The 20,671-nt window shown below is 46.4% G+C and overlaps 1 protein-coding gene across 1 annotated transcript in view; it reads left to right on the forward strand.

Annotated features, from left to right (window-relative positions):
- Positions 1–20,671, forward strand: part of LOC136855270 (SPARC-like protein 1) — a 41,298-nt gene that overhangs the window by 18,866 nt on the left and 1,761 nt on the right. Inside the window, exon 3 of the mRNA XM_067132170.1 lies at positions 606–728. Within this exon, the coding sequence (XP_066988271.1) occupies positions 606–728 (123 nt within the window). The remainder of the gene's footprint in view (positions 1–605; positions 729–20,671) is intronic.

Here is a 20,671-nt window from a genome sequence, read left to right on the forward strand (position 1 = left end):
AAGACCCTGGGTATGTTGCTACTCCCGAGATCGCTTAAGCATATTGCAGAACCATAAATTTTCCTCGGGAATTATCGTCTGGAATTCGTGCATGAATTTCCGTATCTGGGCCACGTCATTATGGATGACCTAAAAGATACAGCAGACATAGAACAGAGGCGTCGTAAACTATGTGCAACTGGCAACATGATTGCAAGGAGGTTTGCCTTCTGTCACTGAGACACGAAACTGCTGCTCTTCCGCTCATATGGCTACAGCAGATATTGGTGTTCCCTTCGGATGAACTGTAGCCGAGAGCCCACGAGACGTATCACTGTTGTTCACAATGACATTCTGAGGCACCTCACCAACACACACACACCCCCCGCCCCACCTCTCCGCCCCGCAGATGTTTACAGAAGACGGCCAATCTGATCACCCGACTAGGAAACAGCAGCAATCCAAAACATCCCGAGCAGTGAGGCAAGAAGAATAAGATCTAAAATGTGGGAAAGATGGGATAATGATGGGATGGCTGTTCCTTCAATGACGATTTCTTTCTTCACACCACACAGGTGGGGCCTTAGTTGCTGTATATACTCATTCTCGATTTTTGCAATTATTAGGCTGTCTTTGATGTACCAAAACATTTTTATTGCAATGCCAAGAAGTCAAATCTTGACACCAAAATAATGCCAGAGGGAACCACGACTATTTTACAGAAGCTGTCCAAAAATGAGGTGTATGAAGTGAGTGGCTGAATACCTTCTTACTTGAATGCCACATTTAAACTTCTGTATGTAGAGGCCACTGCTGCTACACGTTAGATATTCTTCTTAAGTGTCTGTGCTTATATTTATTGAGACGCCTTGTTACTGGAGATTGATGTTCAAAGTAAATCGTACTGCTGTCAAAGTGATCATTCAGTTGCTGTCAAAATGATCATTCAGTTGGTGTCGAAATGATCATTCAGTTGGTGTCGAAGTAATCATTCAGTTGCTGTCAAAATGATCATTCAGTTGCTGTAAAATGATCATTCAGTTGCTGTCAAAATGATCATTCAGTTGGTGTCAAAATGATCAGTTGCTGTCAAAATGATCATTCAGTTGGTGTCAAAATGATCAGTTGGTGTCAAAATGATCATTCAGTTGGTCTCAAAATGATCAGTTGCTGTCCAAATGATCATTCAGTCGGTGTCAAAATGATCAGTTGCTGTCAAATGATCATTCAGTTGCTGTATAAATGAGCATTTAGTTGCTGTCAAAATGATCATTCAGTTGCTGACAAAATGAGCATTCAGTTGCTGTGAAAATGATCATTCAGTTGCTGTGAAAATGATAATTTAGTTGGTGTCAAAATGACCATTCAGTTGGTGTCAAAATGATCATCCAATTGCTGTAAAATGATCATTCAGTTGGTGTCAAAATGATCATTCAGTTGGTGTCAAAATGATTATTCAAATGCTGTAAAATGATCATTCAATTGCTGTCAAAATGATCATTCATTTGGTGTCAAAATGGTCAGTTGCTGTCAAAATGATCATTCAGTTGGTGTCAAAATAACAATTTTTAAAAGTAAATTGTATTTTTCCTAACTATACAAACCCGAGGTCCTTTACATTAGGGATTACTTTCAGGCGTAGGCTGGAAACGGCCGTTAAACTCTTGAACAAGGTGGTTAGGCAGTAACTACCTCCAGGTAGTCGTGGATACCCGCCTGCCCGGATGTAAACATTCCAGTTTGCCTTTCGGCCCAGGTACAGATTGAGGGGTGGCATGAGGTGGGCATAAAGTGTAAAGGACCTCGGGTTTGTATAGTTAGGAAAAATGCAATTTACTTTTAAAAATTGTTATTTTTTCCGACACAATATACAAACCCTCGGTCCTTTACATTAGGAGACTCACTGATTGGAGGGAGGAATCTGATAAAGTCTCTCTGAACTGACTGGACTTCACCACCTTGTCTTCCCTTCCTGGTCGTGAGAGCGAGGAAGGGAAAAACTGCTTCTGACAAAAGATCGGGTTGTAAGAAACGCAGGATCAGTTGTCAGACTTCTGGGTCCCTTTGCATGAAAGAGGAAACGTCAGTTCATGCAAAGTAGGCTAGGAAGAATTTGACGTCGGATGACAATAAGGCAAATACAAGCATTGGGTTGTCTCATAGTCATGGTCTCCTTCCTCCCCTTGCAAGAGGAAGGAGTGGGGTTGCTTCTATTAACCTGAACGGAAATAGAACGGGAGCTCCTGTTATGTGCTTATCTGCCTCGATCGCCCGGTCCAGCTTGTAACGGCATGTCCGCTCCCTGCCCGTGGGAAGAGAGCCAGGATGGGGAGAAAGAAGAGAGGCCAGTCACTCAACATTCATTCTCCCCATCACAGCCGTACAACATAGGCGAGATGCAACCTGTCCCGTTAGGGGAGCTGGATAAACTACACAACTTGTTGAGCAGCCACCACAGGACCCAAGGAAAAAGTGTCCAAGGACTTGTGTGCAACATCCCTGAGGTAGAAGGAGGTGAAGGTAGTCTGTTGGGACCACACACCCGCCTTCAGCACCTGTGGTACCGACATATTCTTCCGGAATGCGAGGGATGGACCAAGCCATCGACTTTGTGAGCTCTCGGGTGAAAGGTACCGGTATCGTCGTCGTCAGCTGCCAAGTACCTCCTTTGATCGCTTCACAAAGTCAGGAGGAAGATATGTCCTTAGACACTTCTTCCTTGGGAGAGACAGTACTAGTGAAAATGTTGACGACATCCAGGTTAGGAAATGTTGAACCTTTCAGAAAGTACCACAGCTCCCAATAGGACAAAGTAACGAATGATCTGGATCATCGATACAAAGTCCAAGGAGGAGGGGAACAAGAAGGACTTGAACCTGACAGTCGATGCCAATGGATTTGGAGTCCACCTACGACATCCGAGAAGGAGTCGAGGTATGATCCCCATCCCTGTTCTTCCATCTTCTACGCCAAGGCCAGGGTAAGATGAGAGATGGACCTAAGAGGGCATATCTCTATCCGACGACTCTCGTAGGGCGAGTGCAGAGCACGGACAGGAACCCTAAACGAGAGTCGCATGCCACCCAGGAAACAGTTCCCTGGGAGAGCATGACTGAAGAAGCTTCTCGTCCGTAGCTAACTCTCGACTGAGGAGACGAAGGCTACTTCAGATAGAAGACTAGGTCGCAAGGGCCTACGTTCTTCACAAATGAAAGGGAGAGAAGCAGCCCTCGGCGGAGAAGACGAGGAAGTCCAGACTTGACGAGCGACTCTGACCCGAGAAGAAGTTCCGACAACGACACCACCAGCGAAGACGGATCCAGTCCCTGGGACAGTGTTGCAGAGGACTTCAAGGGATATCCAGCTATATCCGTTGCCGCTCGGCGAGAAAGCCTGTGCTTGCAAGGAAAGCTGGAATGTCTCCCAGTCCTGAACACACAGGGATGTACTGCCTCAAGAACCGCTTCTTGTGTAGCTGCACAGGAGGATGGGTCAAGCGGAATTCTTCTCGATGCCTCGGCAATCAGGTCGGATGAAGGCGAAGTCTTCAAGTATTTGTCTGTAACTCGGGGTGAGCAATGTTTGTGAACCCCTAGCGAAACGGACAAATACGGAGGGAAAAAACGTTGATATCGAGTTTTCACCAAAAGACAGCATGCCTCAACAGAGCGGCCCCTGGTCTGGTATGAGGGAGTGAGAAAACACTACCGACTTGTGTGCAGGGAGGCAACAGAAGGACGGTAGGGATTTCTCAGTCCAGCAGTCTCTGCATGAATCTTCGTGAAGAAAGAGTGAGCAGCATGTTCCATCCCGATCACTCAAACCCGAGGCCAGGCTTGCCTACCAATACATCCCCACCAGGAATGCATCTGGTTAATTGAGCTGTCGAGTGTGCAATAGAACAACACTTGAGTACCTTCAAATGTCGAGATGAAACAGGGGGAAAAAACGATTGCCTCCTGTTTGTCGACAAATGCCACTACTGTGGTTTTGTTGTTCAACGAAACCAGTGAGTGCCGCAAAACCCATCCTGAATTCTCGGACGGCCAAAAGGCTGCCCTGAGCCCAGGACGGTGATGAGAAGGTACTAATCGTCTCGGTCACACAAATTCAAGACAAGGTCTTACCAGTGTGCGCCTATTCCTCAATCTGTGAATCTGTAAGTAGACACAAGATGTGAGGGGAATATGCAAGCATATTCGAAGGTTCCTTCAATCAAGCATTAGCCTAACTCTTTCCTCATACATCGAAGAAGAAGAAAGAACGGGAAAAGGAAGCAGACTTCCATTTTCCACCATGGGGAAGCTTCTGCAAGATGACAGGGTACCGAGGCAATTAGCTCTAGCTGGCTGGCATTTCCCGAATCGGGAGCACGGGGAGAGGTGGTGGGATGAAAGTTCGATGGAAAGAATTGCCGAGACCTAAGGGAAATAGATACTTCTCCTGAAGGAATCCATTCCCAGGTCTCGGCAATGTCGCTGCCAGTTCCAGAGACTCGATAAGCATCATTTTGTCCAGGCATCAGCAGTTGCAATCTTCTTCTGAAGCCTAGGACTTCTTAGCTAAGGAGTTGAGGGGGGCTGGCTTGAACTCAAGGTCGAGTTGAGATGACTAAGACCCAAAGTTCTTGGCCATTGTCCAAAGGACAAGTCAGTGCCCTGGTGGGAACCTTGATTACCGGGGTATCTGGCAAATCTCTGAAAGAGAAAGGCAGAACCAAGTAAAGGTTCGTTCCCAAGGGTCGAGCCAACTCGGGACTTACGAAACCGGAGATCCGAATTGGGACAAAGTCCTTCTTCTTAGCACCAGAATTGCCCAAAAAACTGCAGTCGGCAAGACCCTCCGAGGCAAGAAGAATTCATATTCTGTCGAGGCAGGGGTGGAAGTTTGGTGTCTCGACCTGAATTAACTCCATCGAAGAAAAGAATTCATCAGGTCGAGAACGCTCTCGGAAGCCAGGACCGCGGCGGTCCCTGACACTCTCGGCCCCTCGGAAACTGCAAGGGTTGCAAGTGATGAAGGTTATTCATTGGGGGAGCCGCGGTCCTGTCCCGGGGATCCTCGCGCCGATTCGTCGGCGCGAAGTTCCCCGAGAACACGGGGGCGATCGTAACTTGAAGAGGAAGACCCTCGCTGTTTCCGATGCGTGAAACTCCTGTACCTCTCCCCTTGGAGGGAGACCTTGACAGATCCCATGAAACCCTCCTCAGCTACCTGGTTATAATACGAGAGAATCGGGGGACCGATACCCAAAGCACGCCAGGCAGCCGAACTCCGAAAGAAAATTTCGTCGGAGCTCTCTCTGTCCGTCTCGCGCCTCTCGGAACAACCGAGAGGAGAAGAGAACAGGTGAGGAGAAAAGAGTATCCCTACCTGTCCTGCCAGAATGATAAGCAGGAGAGGCGGACCGTGAGCGATAATCAACCGAAGGAGATTACTGCCACACGGGGAAAGAAGAGCACTTGTGCCGTGGCAAAGCGCTTTCCTGGGAAGAGCAAAAAAAGTTCACTCGAACATAGCCGAGAACCCGAATCGGAAAAAACCGAGTAGGGCCGAGCCGAGCCGATCACACGAACGCGATCCAGCTGGTTGGTATGCGGCAGACTGGGAGGCAGGACTGGGAGGCCAGTCTGAGCAGAGCCAAGCGAGCAAGCTGAGAGCCAGTCTGGCAAGCCGAGTCAAGTCGAGCCGAGCCAGTCTGGCAAGCCATGTCGAGTCGAGCCGAGCCAGTCTGGCAAGCCGAGCCAGCCAGCAGCCAACACAATCATAACTGGGCAGGCCGGACTCGTCTGCTGTGAACAATTGCTAGTTTCCCAAACTCTAAACTCCTTCGAGGCCGAGGCCGAGGCCCCTCGAGAAGAAGGTTCAAAGGGGAATTCTGTGTCTGCTATCTTGCATGCTCGAACCCTAAAGTTCGAGACACAAGAATGAAGCCCAGCCGAGCAACCGAAGCAGCTGGCGGGCAGTATCGAGACACCTGGCGTCTCGGCACCACACAGACACCTGGGTGTCTCGGCAACCAGACACCTGGACACCTGGGTGTCACCTGGGTCGTCCGGCAACCAGACACCTGGGTGTCTCGGCACTTTCTCTCGTCCTGTGCCCTCGTAAGGAGAGCGCTCGTGATTCATAGAATTCGAGCTACCCACGAGACTTCCGAAAATCGGGAGCGGCTGCTTTGTTTCCTAATAGATCAAAAGAGCCAAGCACAGAACCAGTCTTAGATGCAGACTTCCAAGACTGGCAACGAGGGAGTGGCCTCGAGAGGCCGCGCTCTCGCGGCCCCCGAAACGCAAGATCCCACAGGAGAATGCGAATCGGTCAACGGGAAGAGAAACTTGTCTCCCGGAAGAGAGTCAGTCCCTTAGAAGTCCCGCAGGACTCCCAAAGTGAATCTCTTCCTGCTTCTTCTGGTGTTCGAACCGAGAGGATCGAGACACCAGGCTGGGAACCCGACCGAGCACTGGCAAACACTGGGAGCGCTTGCGGTGCTGGCGGGAAGAGGAACCAAGACACCTGGGTGCCTCGGCCCTTTCTCTCGCACTGCTCCCGAACTGGGCCCAGGAAAATCTCTCCAGACCAGATCGGGATACTCGATATTCCATAGAATCTCGAGCACTGAAGCAGCTCGCGAACGAGCGCCCGAAGCAGCCCCCATCTTAGAGGCGGAACCTCTAAGACTTGGGAACGGGATCGCAAACTGAGGTCTGCGCGCGCCGCGGCTTCCGAAACACAAAACCCAGGGCTATGCGAATCGGTTTCCTAACCTGAAGGTCGGGAAGAGCCAAAGAGAGACCCACTGCCTCCTCGGAAGGAGGCAGTCCCTAGACGTCCAAGGGCATCAAGGGAAGAAGCAGCATTCCTCTCCTTCGGCCGACGGAGGTCTGTCCGATTCTCGGGACCCCCTTGGACCTCGGGAGAGGAAGGGAAGACGCAGCAGAAGACGAAATCGAAGATAAGATGAAGAAGATGGCGGCTACTTCCACAGGGCAGCTTCCTTCACCTCCACTCCGACATCTTCTACAGGATGGTGGACACGAAACATCGTAACCTCCAGGGTAGTCCGGCAGGAACACAACGGACGCAGCCAGGACACCACCACCAGGAGAAGCAGCAGGCATGATCAGGACAGCCGATGCAGGAGCTACGGCAGCGGTTCGGAAGGCAGGAGCTACTGCAACGGCCAGGAACATCACCTCAACAGGACGACTTCCTTCATCTTCACGCCGACATCTTCTACAGGATGGCGGACATCGTAACCTCTGGGGCAGCTGGCAGGAACACAACGGAAGCGGCCCTGGGCACGACCGCCAGAAGCGGCAGGAATGATCAGGACAGCCGATGCAGGAGCTACGGCACAGGTTCGGAGGGCAGGAGCTATTGCAACGGCCAGGAACGTCACTTCCACAAGGCGACTTCCTTCCCTTCACGCCAACATCTTCTACAGGATGGCAGACATCGTAACCTCCAGGGCAGCTGGCAGGAACACAACGGAAGCGGCCCGGGCACGACCACTAGGAGAAGTAGCGGGCACGATCAGGACATCCGATGCAGGAGCTACGTTAGCGGTTCGGAAGGCAGGAGCTACTGCAACGGACAGAATGTCATTTGAAAGTCACCAGCAGCGACAGGAGCGATCAGGGCGGCTGCGGCAGGAGACCAGGAAGAGCAGCCCACAGACTGTCGTCGAGTTGACAAGAGCATAACACAGGGAACAGCAGGAGCAGATGGACCACAGATACGCAGGAGGCATTGCAACAGCATACATGACAACCAGCAATGACAGTGATCGATCCACATCGGCGGGAACAGAGTCAGAGCGATCCCGACATGGAAATATGTCATCTAATCAGGTATTGTGGTCGATCCCGAAGCAACACTGAATGAATGTCGGGGACTGCTTCATGCAAGATATTCTTGATATATCCAGCCAACTACTGCTGTGTCTGCAATGATCACTGTCAACCTGAAAGAAAAGAAAAACAAAGATGATTAGTAGAGGGAGGCTCCTCCCGCTACAAGGGGAACAGCCCTACGCAGCGGGAGGAGGTACTCTAGAAGAGGTCGCTCGATCGCCCCCCCCTGGAAGTCCAACAAGCAAGCGAAGAGGGCGAAGGAGAGAGATCTACTAAAGGGGAGAAGGAAGAACCTACGGGAAGAGAAAAAGGACAGAGGGAGGCCACCAAGGGCGCCGTGGAAGCGGAACTTATCGACGACGCCCGTAACCTCCCACCAGCCCGCAAATCTCTCAAGCGCAGGCGGCGAGCAACACTCAGCATAAGTAGGAAGAAATTAGTGATGCCCCTTATACACGGAGGGCGGAAGCCCAAGAAGGGAACTAACTCTTACGTCCCGATGGATGTAGGGGAGTGAAGATATTGCGTCCCAAACTATATCTCCGAAAGTACAGGGGCGCCTTCAGTATTTACGTAAAGGGCTGCTGGAGAGAAGCATTACCACTTGGTTACGCCCTTGGCTGTCAAACCCAAGACACAGGCAGGGAACGACGGCTTATGCAAGGTTATCACAAATCGTGGGTTTGTATTAATAAATATCAAACACACGTATATATAAACAAAAATACAGAAAGATCCCACCGGGATAATAAGAGCTTAACGACAGTCAGGCAGAGAGAACGAAAAACACGTCAGCAACGCATGACGGCCGAAAGCAAACTGGAATGTTTACATCCGGGCAGGCGGGTATCCCCGCCTACCTGGAGGTAGTTACTGCCTAACCACCTTGCTCAAGAGTTTAACGGCCGTTTCCAGCCTACGCCTGAAAGTAATTCCTAATGTAAAGGACCGAGGGTTTGTATATTGTGTCGGAACAAACAGATAGTATATCTTGTTGGCATGTAAGTAATCTGATAGTAGCTAACATATGAAAAACTTATCAGACCATAATTTCAAGTTAATACACTGCAAATTTGTTTACGTAGGCCTCAAAATTCTTTCCAGATTCATGTGAATAATCCCAAATATGAAAGTACGAAGCAAAGAGCATCCTTCTCCCCAAATTTTCCCCCCAAAACTGGAGACCCTTAGGGTGAATAATAACACACCATCATTATCTATCACCGTCCATTTCACTTATTAATAATATGACCCATAAAGGCAATTTCTGCCATTATCCTAACTGCAAAACAAAAACAATCTTACCTTGCAACAATAAAACCATGAAGACTCAACACATTTGTAAACAGGATTATTATTGATTGAAATTTCCAACCTCTGGCCCTGATAGCCAGCCAAGCTGTCATGTCAGCCATCAAGGATTCTGGATTCAATGATTTGTCTATTATTATCCTGGAAGAACAAACAGTATATATGAAACTGTTTTCCCACATAATAAAAATCAACTTAATTTTTATAAACTGGACATATTTTCAAAAGTTGCCTGTTGGGAGTGACGGCCATAGAAAAAAAATTTTTTTAAATAAGAAAAATATTTTATAGGCCTTTGTATAAAATTTTAAAGCCTTGAGGGATGCTGGGAGTTCACGGATCACGCTGTTGTTTTGTGCACAAGTGGAAGCTGTGCATGAGCCAATCTTTCTTCTCCCAAAAGAAAGCATCAGCTAATGACTTTAGTCACTTTGTGTAATTTTGCACCATTTTCTATTAAACGTTACATAAAGTTTTATATATGAAAAAAGAATACAAAAAAAATAACTCATAGTTATAGCTTTATTAATTTTGACAAATTTTCATAAAATCACGGCCAAAATTTCAACCATGTCAACTTTGACTCGACTGAAATGGTCGAAAAATGCAATTGTAATTAAAACCTTACATTCTAGTAATATTCAATCATTTACCTTCATTTTGCAACAAACTAGAAGTCTCTAACACAATATTTCAGTCCATGCTAACTCTGCAGAAAATCTCAGATGCCTTTAGTCAAGTAATTTTTTGCCGTTTTCTATTAAGCCATAAAGTTTTATATATGAAAATGTGTGTGATGGACTCATGTAGAATACAAGAAAAAATAACTCATGTTGTAACTTTTATTAATTTTGACATATTTTCATATAAATCACTATAAGTCAAAAAACCTTTGGTCAACTTTGAATTTGAAAATGGTCGAAAAATGCAATTAAAGCTAAAACTTTTACATTCTAGTTATTCAATCATTTACCATCATTTTGCAACAAACGAGAAGCACAATATTTCGATTTATGGGAATTTTTGAAAAAACCAACTGCGAGCCTAAGTTGCTGAAAATCAGAATTTTTTAGTACATTGCAAAGACTTATTATCCGTTCATAATGTTTTATGCATGTTTGTCAAAGATCATGTAGAATACAACAAAAAATAACTCATGGTTTGCTTTTATCGGTTTTGAAATAAGATAAACACGATAAATATTTCAGGTCAACTTTTGAAAATGGGAAAAATGCAAAAGCTAACTTACATTCTAGTAATATTCAATCATTTAATTTCATTTTGCAACAAACGGGAAGTTCTAAAAATAACAATTTTTAAAAGTAAATTGTATTTTTCCTAACTATACAAACCCGAGGTCCTTTACATTAGGGATTACTTTCAGGCGTAGGCTGGAAACGGCCGTTAAACTCTTGAACAAGGTGGTTAGGCAGTAACTACCTCCAGGTAGGCGGGGATACCCGCCTGCCCGGATGTAAACATTCCAGTTTGCCTTTTGGCCCAGGTACAGATTGAGGGGTGGCATGAGGTGGGCATAAAGTGTAAAGGACCTCGGGTTTGTATAGTTAGGAAAAATACAATTTACTTTTAAAAATTGTTATTTGTTCCGACACAATATACAAACCTCGGTCCTTTACATTAGAGACTCACTGATTGGAGGGAGGAATCTGATAAAGTCTCTCTGAACTGACTGGAGTTCACCACCTTGTCTTCCCTTCCTGGTCGTAAGAGCGAGGAAGGGAAAACTGCCTCTGACAAAAGATCGGGTTGTAGGAAACGCAGGATCAGTTGTCAGACTTCTGGGTCCCTTTGCATGAAAGAGGAAACGTCAGTTCATGCAAAGTAGGCTGGGAAGAATTTGACGTCGGATGACAATAAGGCAAATACAAGCATTGGGTTTGTCTCATAGTCATGGTCTCCTTCCTCCCCTTGCAAGAGGAAGGAGTGGGGTTGCTTCTATTAACCTGAACGGAAATAGAACGGGAGCTCCCGTTATGTGCTTATCTGCCTCGATCGCCCGGTCCAGCTTGTAACGGCATGTCCGCTCCCTGCCCGTGGGAAGAGAGCCAGGATGGGGAGAAAGAAGAGAGGCCAGTCACTCAACATTCATTCTCCCAATCACAACTGTACAACATAGGCGAGATGCAACCTGTCCCGTTAGGGGAGCTGGATAAGCTACACAACTTGTTGAGCAGCCACCACAGGACCCAAGGAAAAAGTGTCCAAGGACTTGTGTGCAACATCCCGGAGGTAGAAGGAGGTGAAGGTAGTCTGTTGGGACCACACACCCGCCTTCAGCACCTGTGGTACCGACATATTCTTCCGGAATGCGAGGGATGGACCAAGCCATCGACTTTGTGAGCTCTCGGGTGAAAGGTACCGGTATCGTCGTCGTCAGCTGCCAAGTACCTCCTTTGATCGCTTCACGAAGTCAGGAGGAAGATGTGTCCTTAGACACTTCTTCCTTGGGAGAGACAGTACTAGCGAAAACGTTGACGACATCCAGGTTAGGAATGTTGAACCTTTCGGAAAGTACCACAGCTCCCAATAGGACAAAGTAACGAATGATCTGGATCATCGATACAAAGTCCAAGGAGGAGGGGAACAAGAAGGACTCGAACCCAACAGTCGATGCCAATGGATTCGGAGTCCACCTACGACATCCGAGAAGGAGTCGAGGTATGATCCCCATCCCTGTTCTTCCATCTTCTACGCCAAGGCCAGGGTAAGATGAGAGATGGACCTAAGAGGGCATATCTCTATCCGACGACTCTCGTAAGGCGCATGCAGAGCATGGACAGGAACTCTAAAAGAGAGTCACATGCCACCCAGGAGACAGTTTCCTGGGACAGCATGACTGGAGAACCTTCTCGTCCGTAGCTAACTCTCGACTGAGGAGAAGAAGGCTACTTCAGATAGAAGACTAGGTCGCAAGGGCCTACGTTCTTCACAAATGAAAGGGAGAGAAGCAGCCCTCGGCGGAGAAGACGAGGAAGTCCAGACTTGACGAGCGACTCTGACCCGAGAAGAAGTTCCGACAACGACACCACCAGCAAAGACGGATCCAGTCCCTGGGACAGTGTTGCAGAGGACTTCAAGGGATATCCAGCTATATCCGTTGCTGCTCGGCGAGAAAGCCTGTGCTTGCAAGGAAAGCTGGAAAGTCTCCCAGTCCTGAACACACAGGGATGTACTGCCTCAAGAACCGCTTCTTGTGTAGCTGCACAGGAGGATGGGTCAAGCGGAATTCTTCTCGATGCCTCGGCAATCAGGTCGGATGAAGGCGAAGTCTTCAAGTATTTGTCTGTAACTCGGGGTGAGCAATGTTTGTGAACCCCTAGTGAAATGGACAAATACAGAGGGAAAAAACGTCGATATCGAGTTTTCACCAAAAGACAGCATGCCTCAACAGAGCGGCCCCTGGTCTGGTATGAAGGAGCGAGAAAACACTACCGACTTGTGTGCAGGGAGGCAACAGAAGGACGGTAGGGATTTCTCAGTCCAGCAGTCTCTGCATGAATCTTCGTGAAGAAAGAGTGAGCAGCATGTTCCGTCCCGATCACTCAAACCCGAGGCCAGGCTTGCCTACCAATACATCCCCACCAGGAATGCATCTGGTTAATTGAGCTGTCGAGTGTGCAATAGAACAACACTCGAGTACCTTCAAATGTCGAGATGAAACAGGGGAAAAAACGATTGCCTCCTGTTTGTCGACAAATGCCACTACTGTGGTTTTGTTGTTCAATGAAACCAGTGAGTGCCGCAAAACCCATCCTGAATTCTCGGACAGCCAAAAGGCTGCCCTGAGCCCAGGACGGTGATGAGAAGGTACTAATCGTCTCGGTCACACAAATTCAAGACAAGGTCTTACCAGTGTGCGCCTATTCCTCAATCTGTGAATCTGTAAGTAGACACAAGATGTGAGGGGAATATGCAAGCATATTCGAAGGTTCCTTCAATCAAGCATTAGCCTAACTCTTTCCTCATACATCGAAGAGGAAAGAACGGGGAAAAGGAAGCAGACTTCCATTTTCCACCATGGGGAAGCTTCTGCAAGATGACAGGGTACCGAGGCAATTAGCTCTAGCCGGCTGGCATTTCCCGAATCGGGAGCACGGGAGAGGTGGTGGGATGAAAGTTCGATGGAAAGAATTGCCGAGACCTAAGGGAAATAGATACTTCTCCTGAAGGAATCCATTCCCAGGTCTCGGCAATGTCGCTGCCAGTTCCAGAGACTCGATAAGCATCATTTCGTCCAGGCATCAGCAGTTGCAATCTTCTTCTGAAGCCTAGGACTTCTTAGCTAAGGAGTTGAGGGGGGCTGGCTTGAACTCAAGGTCGAGTTGAGATGACTAAGACCCAAAGTTCTTGGCCATTGTCCAAAGGACAAGTCAGTGCCCTGGTGGGAACCTTGATTACCAGGGTATCTGGCAAATCTCTGAAAGAGAAAGGCAGAACCAAGTAAAGGTTCGTTCCCAAGGGTCGAGCCAACTCGGGACTTATGAAACCGGAGATCCGAATTGGGACAAAGTCCTTCTTCTTAGCACCAGAATTGCCCAAAAAACTGCAGTCAGCAAGACCCTCCGAGGCAAGAAGAATTCATATTCTGTCGAGGCAGGGGTGGAAGCTTGGTGTCTCAACCTGAATTAACTCCATCAAAGAAAAGAATTCATCAGGTTGAGAACGCTCTCGGAAGCCAGGACAGCGGCGGTCCCTGACACTCTCGGCCCCTCGGAAACTGCAAGGGTTGCGAGTGATGAAGGTTATTCATTGGGGGAGAGGCAGTCCTGTCCCAGGGATCCTCGCGCCGATTCGAAGTTCTCCGAGAACACGGGGGCGATCATAACTTGAAGAGGAAGACCCTCACTGTTTCCGATGCGTGAAACTCCTGTACCTCTCCCCTTGGAGGGAGACCTTGACAGATCCCATGAAACCCTCCTCAGCTACCTGGTTATAATACGAGAGAATCGGGGGACCGACACCCAAAGCACACCAGGCAGCCGAACTCCGAAGAAAATTTCGTCGGAGCTCTCTCTGTCCGTCTCGCGCCTCTCGGAACAACCGAGAGGAGAAGAGAACAGGTGAGGAGAAAAGAGTATCCCTACCTGTCCTGCCAGAATGATAAGCAGGAGAGGCGGACCGTGAGCGATAATCAACCGAAGGAGATTACTGCCACATGGGAAAAGAAGAGCACTTGTGCCGTGGCAAAGCGCTTTCCTGGGAAGAGCAAAAAGTTCACTCGAACATAGCCGAGAACCCGAATCGGAAAAAACCGAGTAGGGCCGAGCCGAGCCGAGCCGATCACGCGAACGCGATCCAGCTGGTTGGTATGCGGCGGACTGGGAGGCAGGCGGGGCGAGCCGAGCCGAGCCGAGCCAGTCTGGCAAGCTGAGTCGAGTCGAGCCGAGCCGAGCCAGTCTGGCAAGCCGAGTCGAGCCAAGCCAGTCTTGTAAGTGTGACCGGGGGTCGAGCCGAGCCAATTGAGCGAACACAATCATAACTGGGCAGGCCGGACTCGTCTGCTGTGAACAATTGCTAGTTTCCCGAACTCTAAACTCCTTCGAGGCCGAGGCCCCTCGAGAAGAAGGTTCAAAGGGGAATTCTGTGTCTGCTATCTTGCATGCTCGAACCCTAAAGTTCGAGACACAAGAGACACAAGAATGAAGCCCGCCCGAGCAACCGAAGCAGCTGGCGGGCAGTATCGAGACACCTGGAGTCGGCACACCGACACCTGGGTGTCCCGGCAACCAGACACCTGGGTGTCTCGGCACTTTCTCTCGTCCTGTGCCTCTCGAAGGAGAGAGTGCTCGTGATTCATAGAATTCGAGCTACCCACGAGACTTCCAAAAATCGGGAGCGGCTGCTTTGTTTCCTAATAGATTAAAAGAGCCAAGCACAGAACCAGTCTTAGATGCAGACTTCCAAGACTGGCAACGAGGGCGTGGCCTCGAGAGGCCGGCGCTCTCGGCCCCCGAAACGCAAGATCCCACAGGAGAATGCAAATCGGTTCCTGCCTGAGGGAGGGAAGATCAACGAGAGAAACTTGTCTCCCGGAAGAGAGTCAGTCCCTTAGAAGTCCCGCAGGACTCCCAAAGTGAATCTCTTCCCTGCTTCTTCTGGTGTTCGAACCGACAGGATCGAGACACCAGGCTGGGAACCCGACCGAGCACTGGCAAACACTGGGAGCGCTTGCGGTGCTGGCAGGAAGAGGAACCAAGACACCTGGGTGCCTCGGCCCTTTCTCTCGCACTGCTCCCGAACTGGGCCCAGGAAAATCTCTCCAGACCAGATCGGGATACTCGATATTCCATAGAATCTCGAGCACTGGAGGCTCGCGAACGAGCCCGAAGCAGCCCCCGTCTTAGAGGCGGAACCTCTAGGACTGGGAACGGGATCGCAAACTGAGGTCTGCGCGCCCACGGCTTCCGAAACACAAAACCCAGGGCTATGCCAATCGGTTTCCTAACCCGAAGGTCGGGAAGAGCCAACAAGAGACCCACTGCCTCCTCGGAAGGAGGCAGTCCCTAGACGTCCAAGGGCATCAAGGGGAAGAAGCAGCATTCCTTTCCTTTGGCCGATGGAGGTCTGTCCGATTCTCGGGACCCCCTTGGACCTCGGGAGAGGAAGGGAAGACGCAGCAGAAGACGAAATCGAAGATAAGATGAAGAAGACGGTGGCTACTTCCACAGGACGGCTTCCTTCACCTCCACTCCGACATCTTCTACAGGATGGTGGACACGAAACATCGTAACCTCCAGGGTAGTCCGGCAGGAACACAACGGACGCAGCCAGGACACCACCACCAGGAGAAGCAGCAGGCATGATCAGGACAGCCGATGCAGGAGCTACGGCAGCAGTTCGGAAGGCAGGAGCTACTGCAACGGCCAGGAACATCACCTCAACAGGACGACTTCCTACATCTTCACGCCGACATCTTCTACAGGATGGCGGACATCGTAACCTCTGGGGCAGCTGGCAGGAACACACGGAAGCGGCCCTGGGCACGACCGCCAGAAGCGGCAGGAATGATCAGGACAGCCGATGCAGGAGCTACGGCAAAGGTTCGGAGAGCAGGAGCTATGCAACGGCCAGGAACGTCACTTCCACAAGGCGACTTCCTTCCCTTTCACACCAACATCTTCTACAGGATGGCAGACATCGTAACCTCCAGGGCAGCTGGCAGGAACACAACGGAAGCGGCCCCGGGCACGATCACTTGGAGAAGAAGCGGGCACGATCCGGACATACGATGCAGGAGCTACGTTAGCGGTTCGGAAGGCAGGAGCTACTGCAACGGACAGAATGTCATTTGAAAGTCACCAGCAGCGACAGGAGCGATCAGGGCGGCTGCGGCAGGAGACCAGGAGAGCAGCCCACAGACTGTCGTCGAGTTGACAAGAGCATAACACAGGGAACAGCAGGAGCAGATGGACCACAGATACGCAGGAAGCATTGCAACAGCATACATGAAAACCAGCAATGACAGCGATCGATCTACATCGGCGGGAACAGAGTCAGAGCGATCCCGACGTGGAAATATGTCATCTAATCAGGTATTGTGGTCGATCCCGAAGCAACACTGAATGAATGTCGGGACTGCTTCATGCAAGATATTCTTGATATATCCAGCCAACTACTGCTGTGTCTGCGATGCTCACTGTCAACCTGAAAGAAAAACAAAGATGATTAGTAGAGGGAGGCTCCTCCCGCTACAAGGGGAACAGCCCTACGCAGCGGGAGGAGGTACTCTAGACGAGGTCGCTCGATCTCCTCCCCTCCCCTGGTCTTCACCGACGAGCGAGCGAAGAGGGCGAAGAGAGAGATCTACTAAAGGGAGAGAAGGAAGAACCTACGGGAAGAGAAAAAAGGGACGGAGGGGAGGCCACCAAGGGTGCCGTGGAAGCGGAACTTGTCGACGACGCCCATAACCTCCCACTCGGCCCGCAAATCTCTAAGCGCAGGTGGGGAGAAACACTCAGCATAAGTAGGAAGAAATTAGTGATGCCCGTTACACACAGAGGGTGGAAGCCCAAGAAGGGAACTAATTCTTACGTCCCGATGGATGTAGGGGAGTGAAGATATTGCGTCCCAAACTATATCTCCGAAAGTACAGGGGCGCCTTCAGTATTTATGTAAAGGGCCGCTGGATAACGCCACTGTCTCCTGAGGGGAGGAGGGAGGGCATTAAGAATACATATATCTGCTGAGGTAAGTATGAACAAACTCTTATTCATCATTAAAATATCATTTTGTTCATGAGACTTACCTGTCAGATATATATATAGCTGAATACCACCCTTTGAAAGTAGAGACAGCCAAGAATTAGGGAAAACAAATTTAAAGGTAAAATTATTTTGGTTCCTTACCTGATAGCATAGCTGACTGCGTGGTTACTGCCACCCTAGTCTGCTTCTGCTTTTCTAGAGACCCCAGCGAGGTAGTGACCTATAAAGCTGGCGACTGCTAGATGATCTGTCAACGGGGGCGTGACCACAATGTGACTAGATCATAGACCATACAATGAGGACAAAAGAGCATTACCAACCACCTAACCAACACTAAGACATTAGTCTGCAATGGATTGGGAAGACTGACTCCTTCAATCGACCCAACAACCATAAAAACACAATTAAAAAACCCTTCCTAAGCAGGATTAAAGGGCAGGGAGAGCTACACTTCGGACCCCAAGGTTGTTGAAGCAGCAATGTATGGTCCCAGCGAAAAAGCAATTCTCGTGATGCTACCTTAACATCTCTCAAGTAGTGTGAGGTAACACCGAATCGCTTCACAAAATGTGATATTCACTGAGAATGTCACTGAGTGCCATATTTTTCTGGAACGCCATGGAGGTAGCGACCGCCCTTACCTCGTGGGCGTTGACTCTCAACAACTTGAAGTTGGAGTCGTCACAACAAGAATGTGCCTCCTTGATGACATTCCTAATGAAGAATGCCAGTGCATTCTTCAACATGGGATTAACTGGCTGTCTCACAGAACACCGCAAATAGCAGTTCACGTTCTGCATAAAGATTTGAATTTATCGTAATTATTTTGTAGTGGCCAATCTAATTTCAATAAGCGACCCTAGAGCAGCTTTGAAATTACTTAAAACTACAATTGCAAAGCTGTCACTCGTTGCATTCAAGAACTTATCGTTAGTTAACCACTTAATCCCAAAACCATCATTATTACTTACTGAGGGTCCTTTCAGCCCATGCAAAATGTTCACTTACCTCTGTAAAGAAATTCACATTTAAGCCTATATTTTTTAGAAAAGACTTTCCCACAGAAATTCACATTTATGACTACGATTATTAAAAAAGAATTTCCAAAAGAAATTCACATTTATGTCTATGATTTTCAACAAAGAATTTCCATAAGAAATTCACATTTACGCCTACGATTTTTTAAAAAAGAATTTCACTCAGAAATTCACATTTATGCCTACGATTTTCAAAAAGTAATCTCCCAAAGAAATTCACATTTATGCCTACGATTTTTAAAAAAAGAATTTCACTCAGAAATTCACATTCATGCCTACGATTTTCAAAAGTAATCGCCCAAAGAAATTCACATTTACGCCTACGATTATTAAAAGGAATTTCACACAGAAATTAACATTTATGCCCATTATTTTAAAAAGAATAAATTCCCAAAGAAATTCACATTTATGCCTACGATTTTTAAAAAGAATTTCCCAAGGAAATTCACATTCATGCCAAAGATTTTGAAAAAAAAAAATTTCCCAATTTTGTTACGAATAACAACGAGAGTCTGAACACGTGAAATTTCTTATACATGATGACAAATGCAAGCAGAAAGCGTCATTTTAAATTTATAAGAAGACACAGGAAAGGGAAGTTTGATAACCGGTGTAAACTGCTTCCTGCGGTCGGTTTCACTGAAGTTTTCACCATTACTACGACTTTGAAGGAAAATGTCATTGGGGCGAATCTTATCTTGACCACAGAAGGTGATCAGTCACTTTCCAATAAAGGAAAGCCAGTGAACATTATAGTTAAACGATTAATCAACCGGAATAGAAGAGAATTTAGAATATAGGCCAAGGCTAAGCGCTGGGACCTATGGGGTCATTCAGCACTGAAAAGGAAATTGAGAGTAAAAAGGTTTGAAAGGTGTAACAGGAGGAAAACCTCAAAGCAGTTGCTCTATGAATCAATAATCATTGTCAGGAGAGGGTTGGGGAAAGTATGGTGGAAGATCGAGAATATGAACGGAGGTACAGTAAAAGGAATGAAAGGGGTTGCAGCCAGGTGCCGAAGGGACACTTCAAGGAATCTTAAATAATGCCTACGGTGCACCGCATGAGGTGCACTGCAAGCACTACCCCCTACGGGGATTCATCAACAAAATAATAATAAAAAAAAATTATTGGCGAGGCTTAACTGCTCTGAATGTTCGTAATCCAGACCATTAAGAAAACAATGACACTCCAATAGAGCTAAATAATTTACTAAATATATATAGCAGTCTCTCATATCTTGAGTCTAATTCTATGCTTTATTTTTCACTGATATAATATATATATATATATATATATATATATATATATATATATATATATATATATATATATATATATATATATATATATATATATATATATATATATATATATATGTATATATATATATATATATATATATATATATATATATATATATATATATATATATATATATATATATATATATATATATATATATATATATATATATTTATATATATATATATATAATACATATTTATATATAATACATATTTATATTATATATTTATATATATATATATATATATATATATATATATATATATATATATAATATATATATATATATATTATATATATATATATGTATATATATATATATATATATATATATATATATATATATATATATATATATATATATATATATATATATATATATATATATATATTTATATAATACATATTTATATATAATACATATTTATATTATATATTTATATATATATATATATATATATATATATATATAGATATATATATATATATATATATATATATATATATATATATATATATATATGTATACATACATACATATATTTAGCCTATATATATTTATATATAAATTTCTGTGTATCATGCGTGTTTTTTTCCATAAATTATATGCTGAAGGGCATTAAAAATAAAAAGAAAATCTTTGACCACAGACGGGAAGAGTGTAAAATTACCATCGGCTTCAAACCGCGCAGTGAAGACACTGACTTAAATCTATCTAGTATAAAACAGCAACAACAACAATAATAATAATAATAATAATAATAATAATAATAATAATAATAATAATAATAATAATAATAATAATAATAATCAGTTAACCTTTTTTTGCAAAGGAACAAAAACTATTTAAGACTGACTTTGGAAGCAGCGACATTTCATCAGACATGATCCAACAACTGACATATTTAACAGCATAAAACGTAAACGGAACGGAATATAGAATTTAGGCCAAGGC

The sequence above is a fragment of the Macrobrachium rosenbergii genome, chromosome 31, assembly GCF_040412425.1.
Source record: "Macrobrachium rosenbergii isolate ZJJX-2024 chromosome 31, ASM4041242v1, whole genome shotgun sequence".
Lineage (NCBI taxonomy): Eukaryota > Metazoa > Arthropoda > Malacostraca > Decapoda > Palaemonidae > Macrobrachium > Macrobrachium rosenbergii.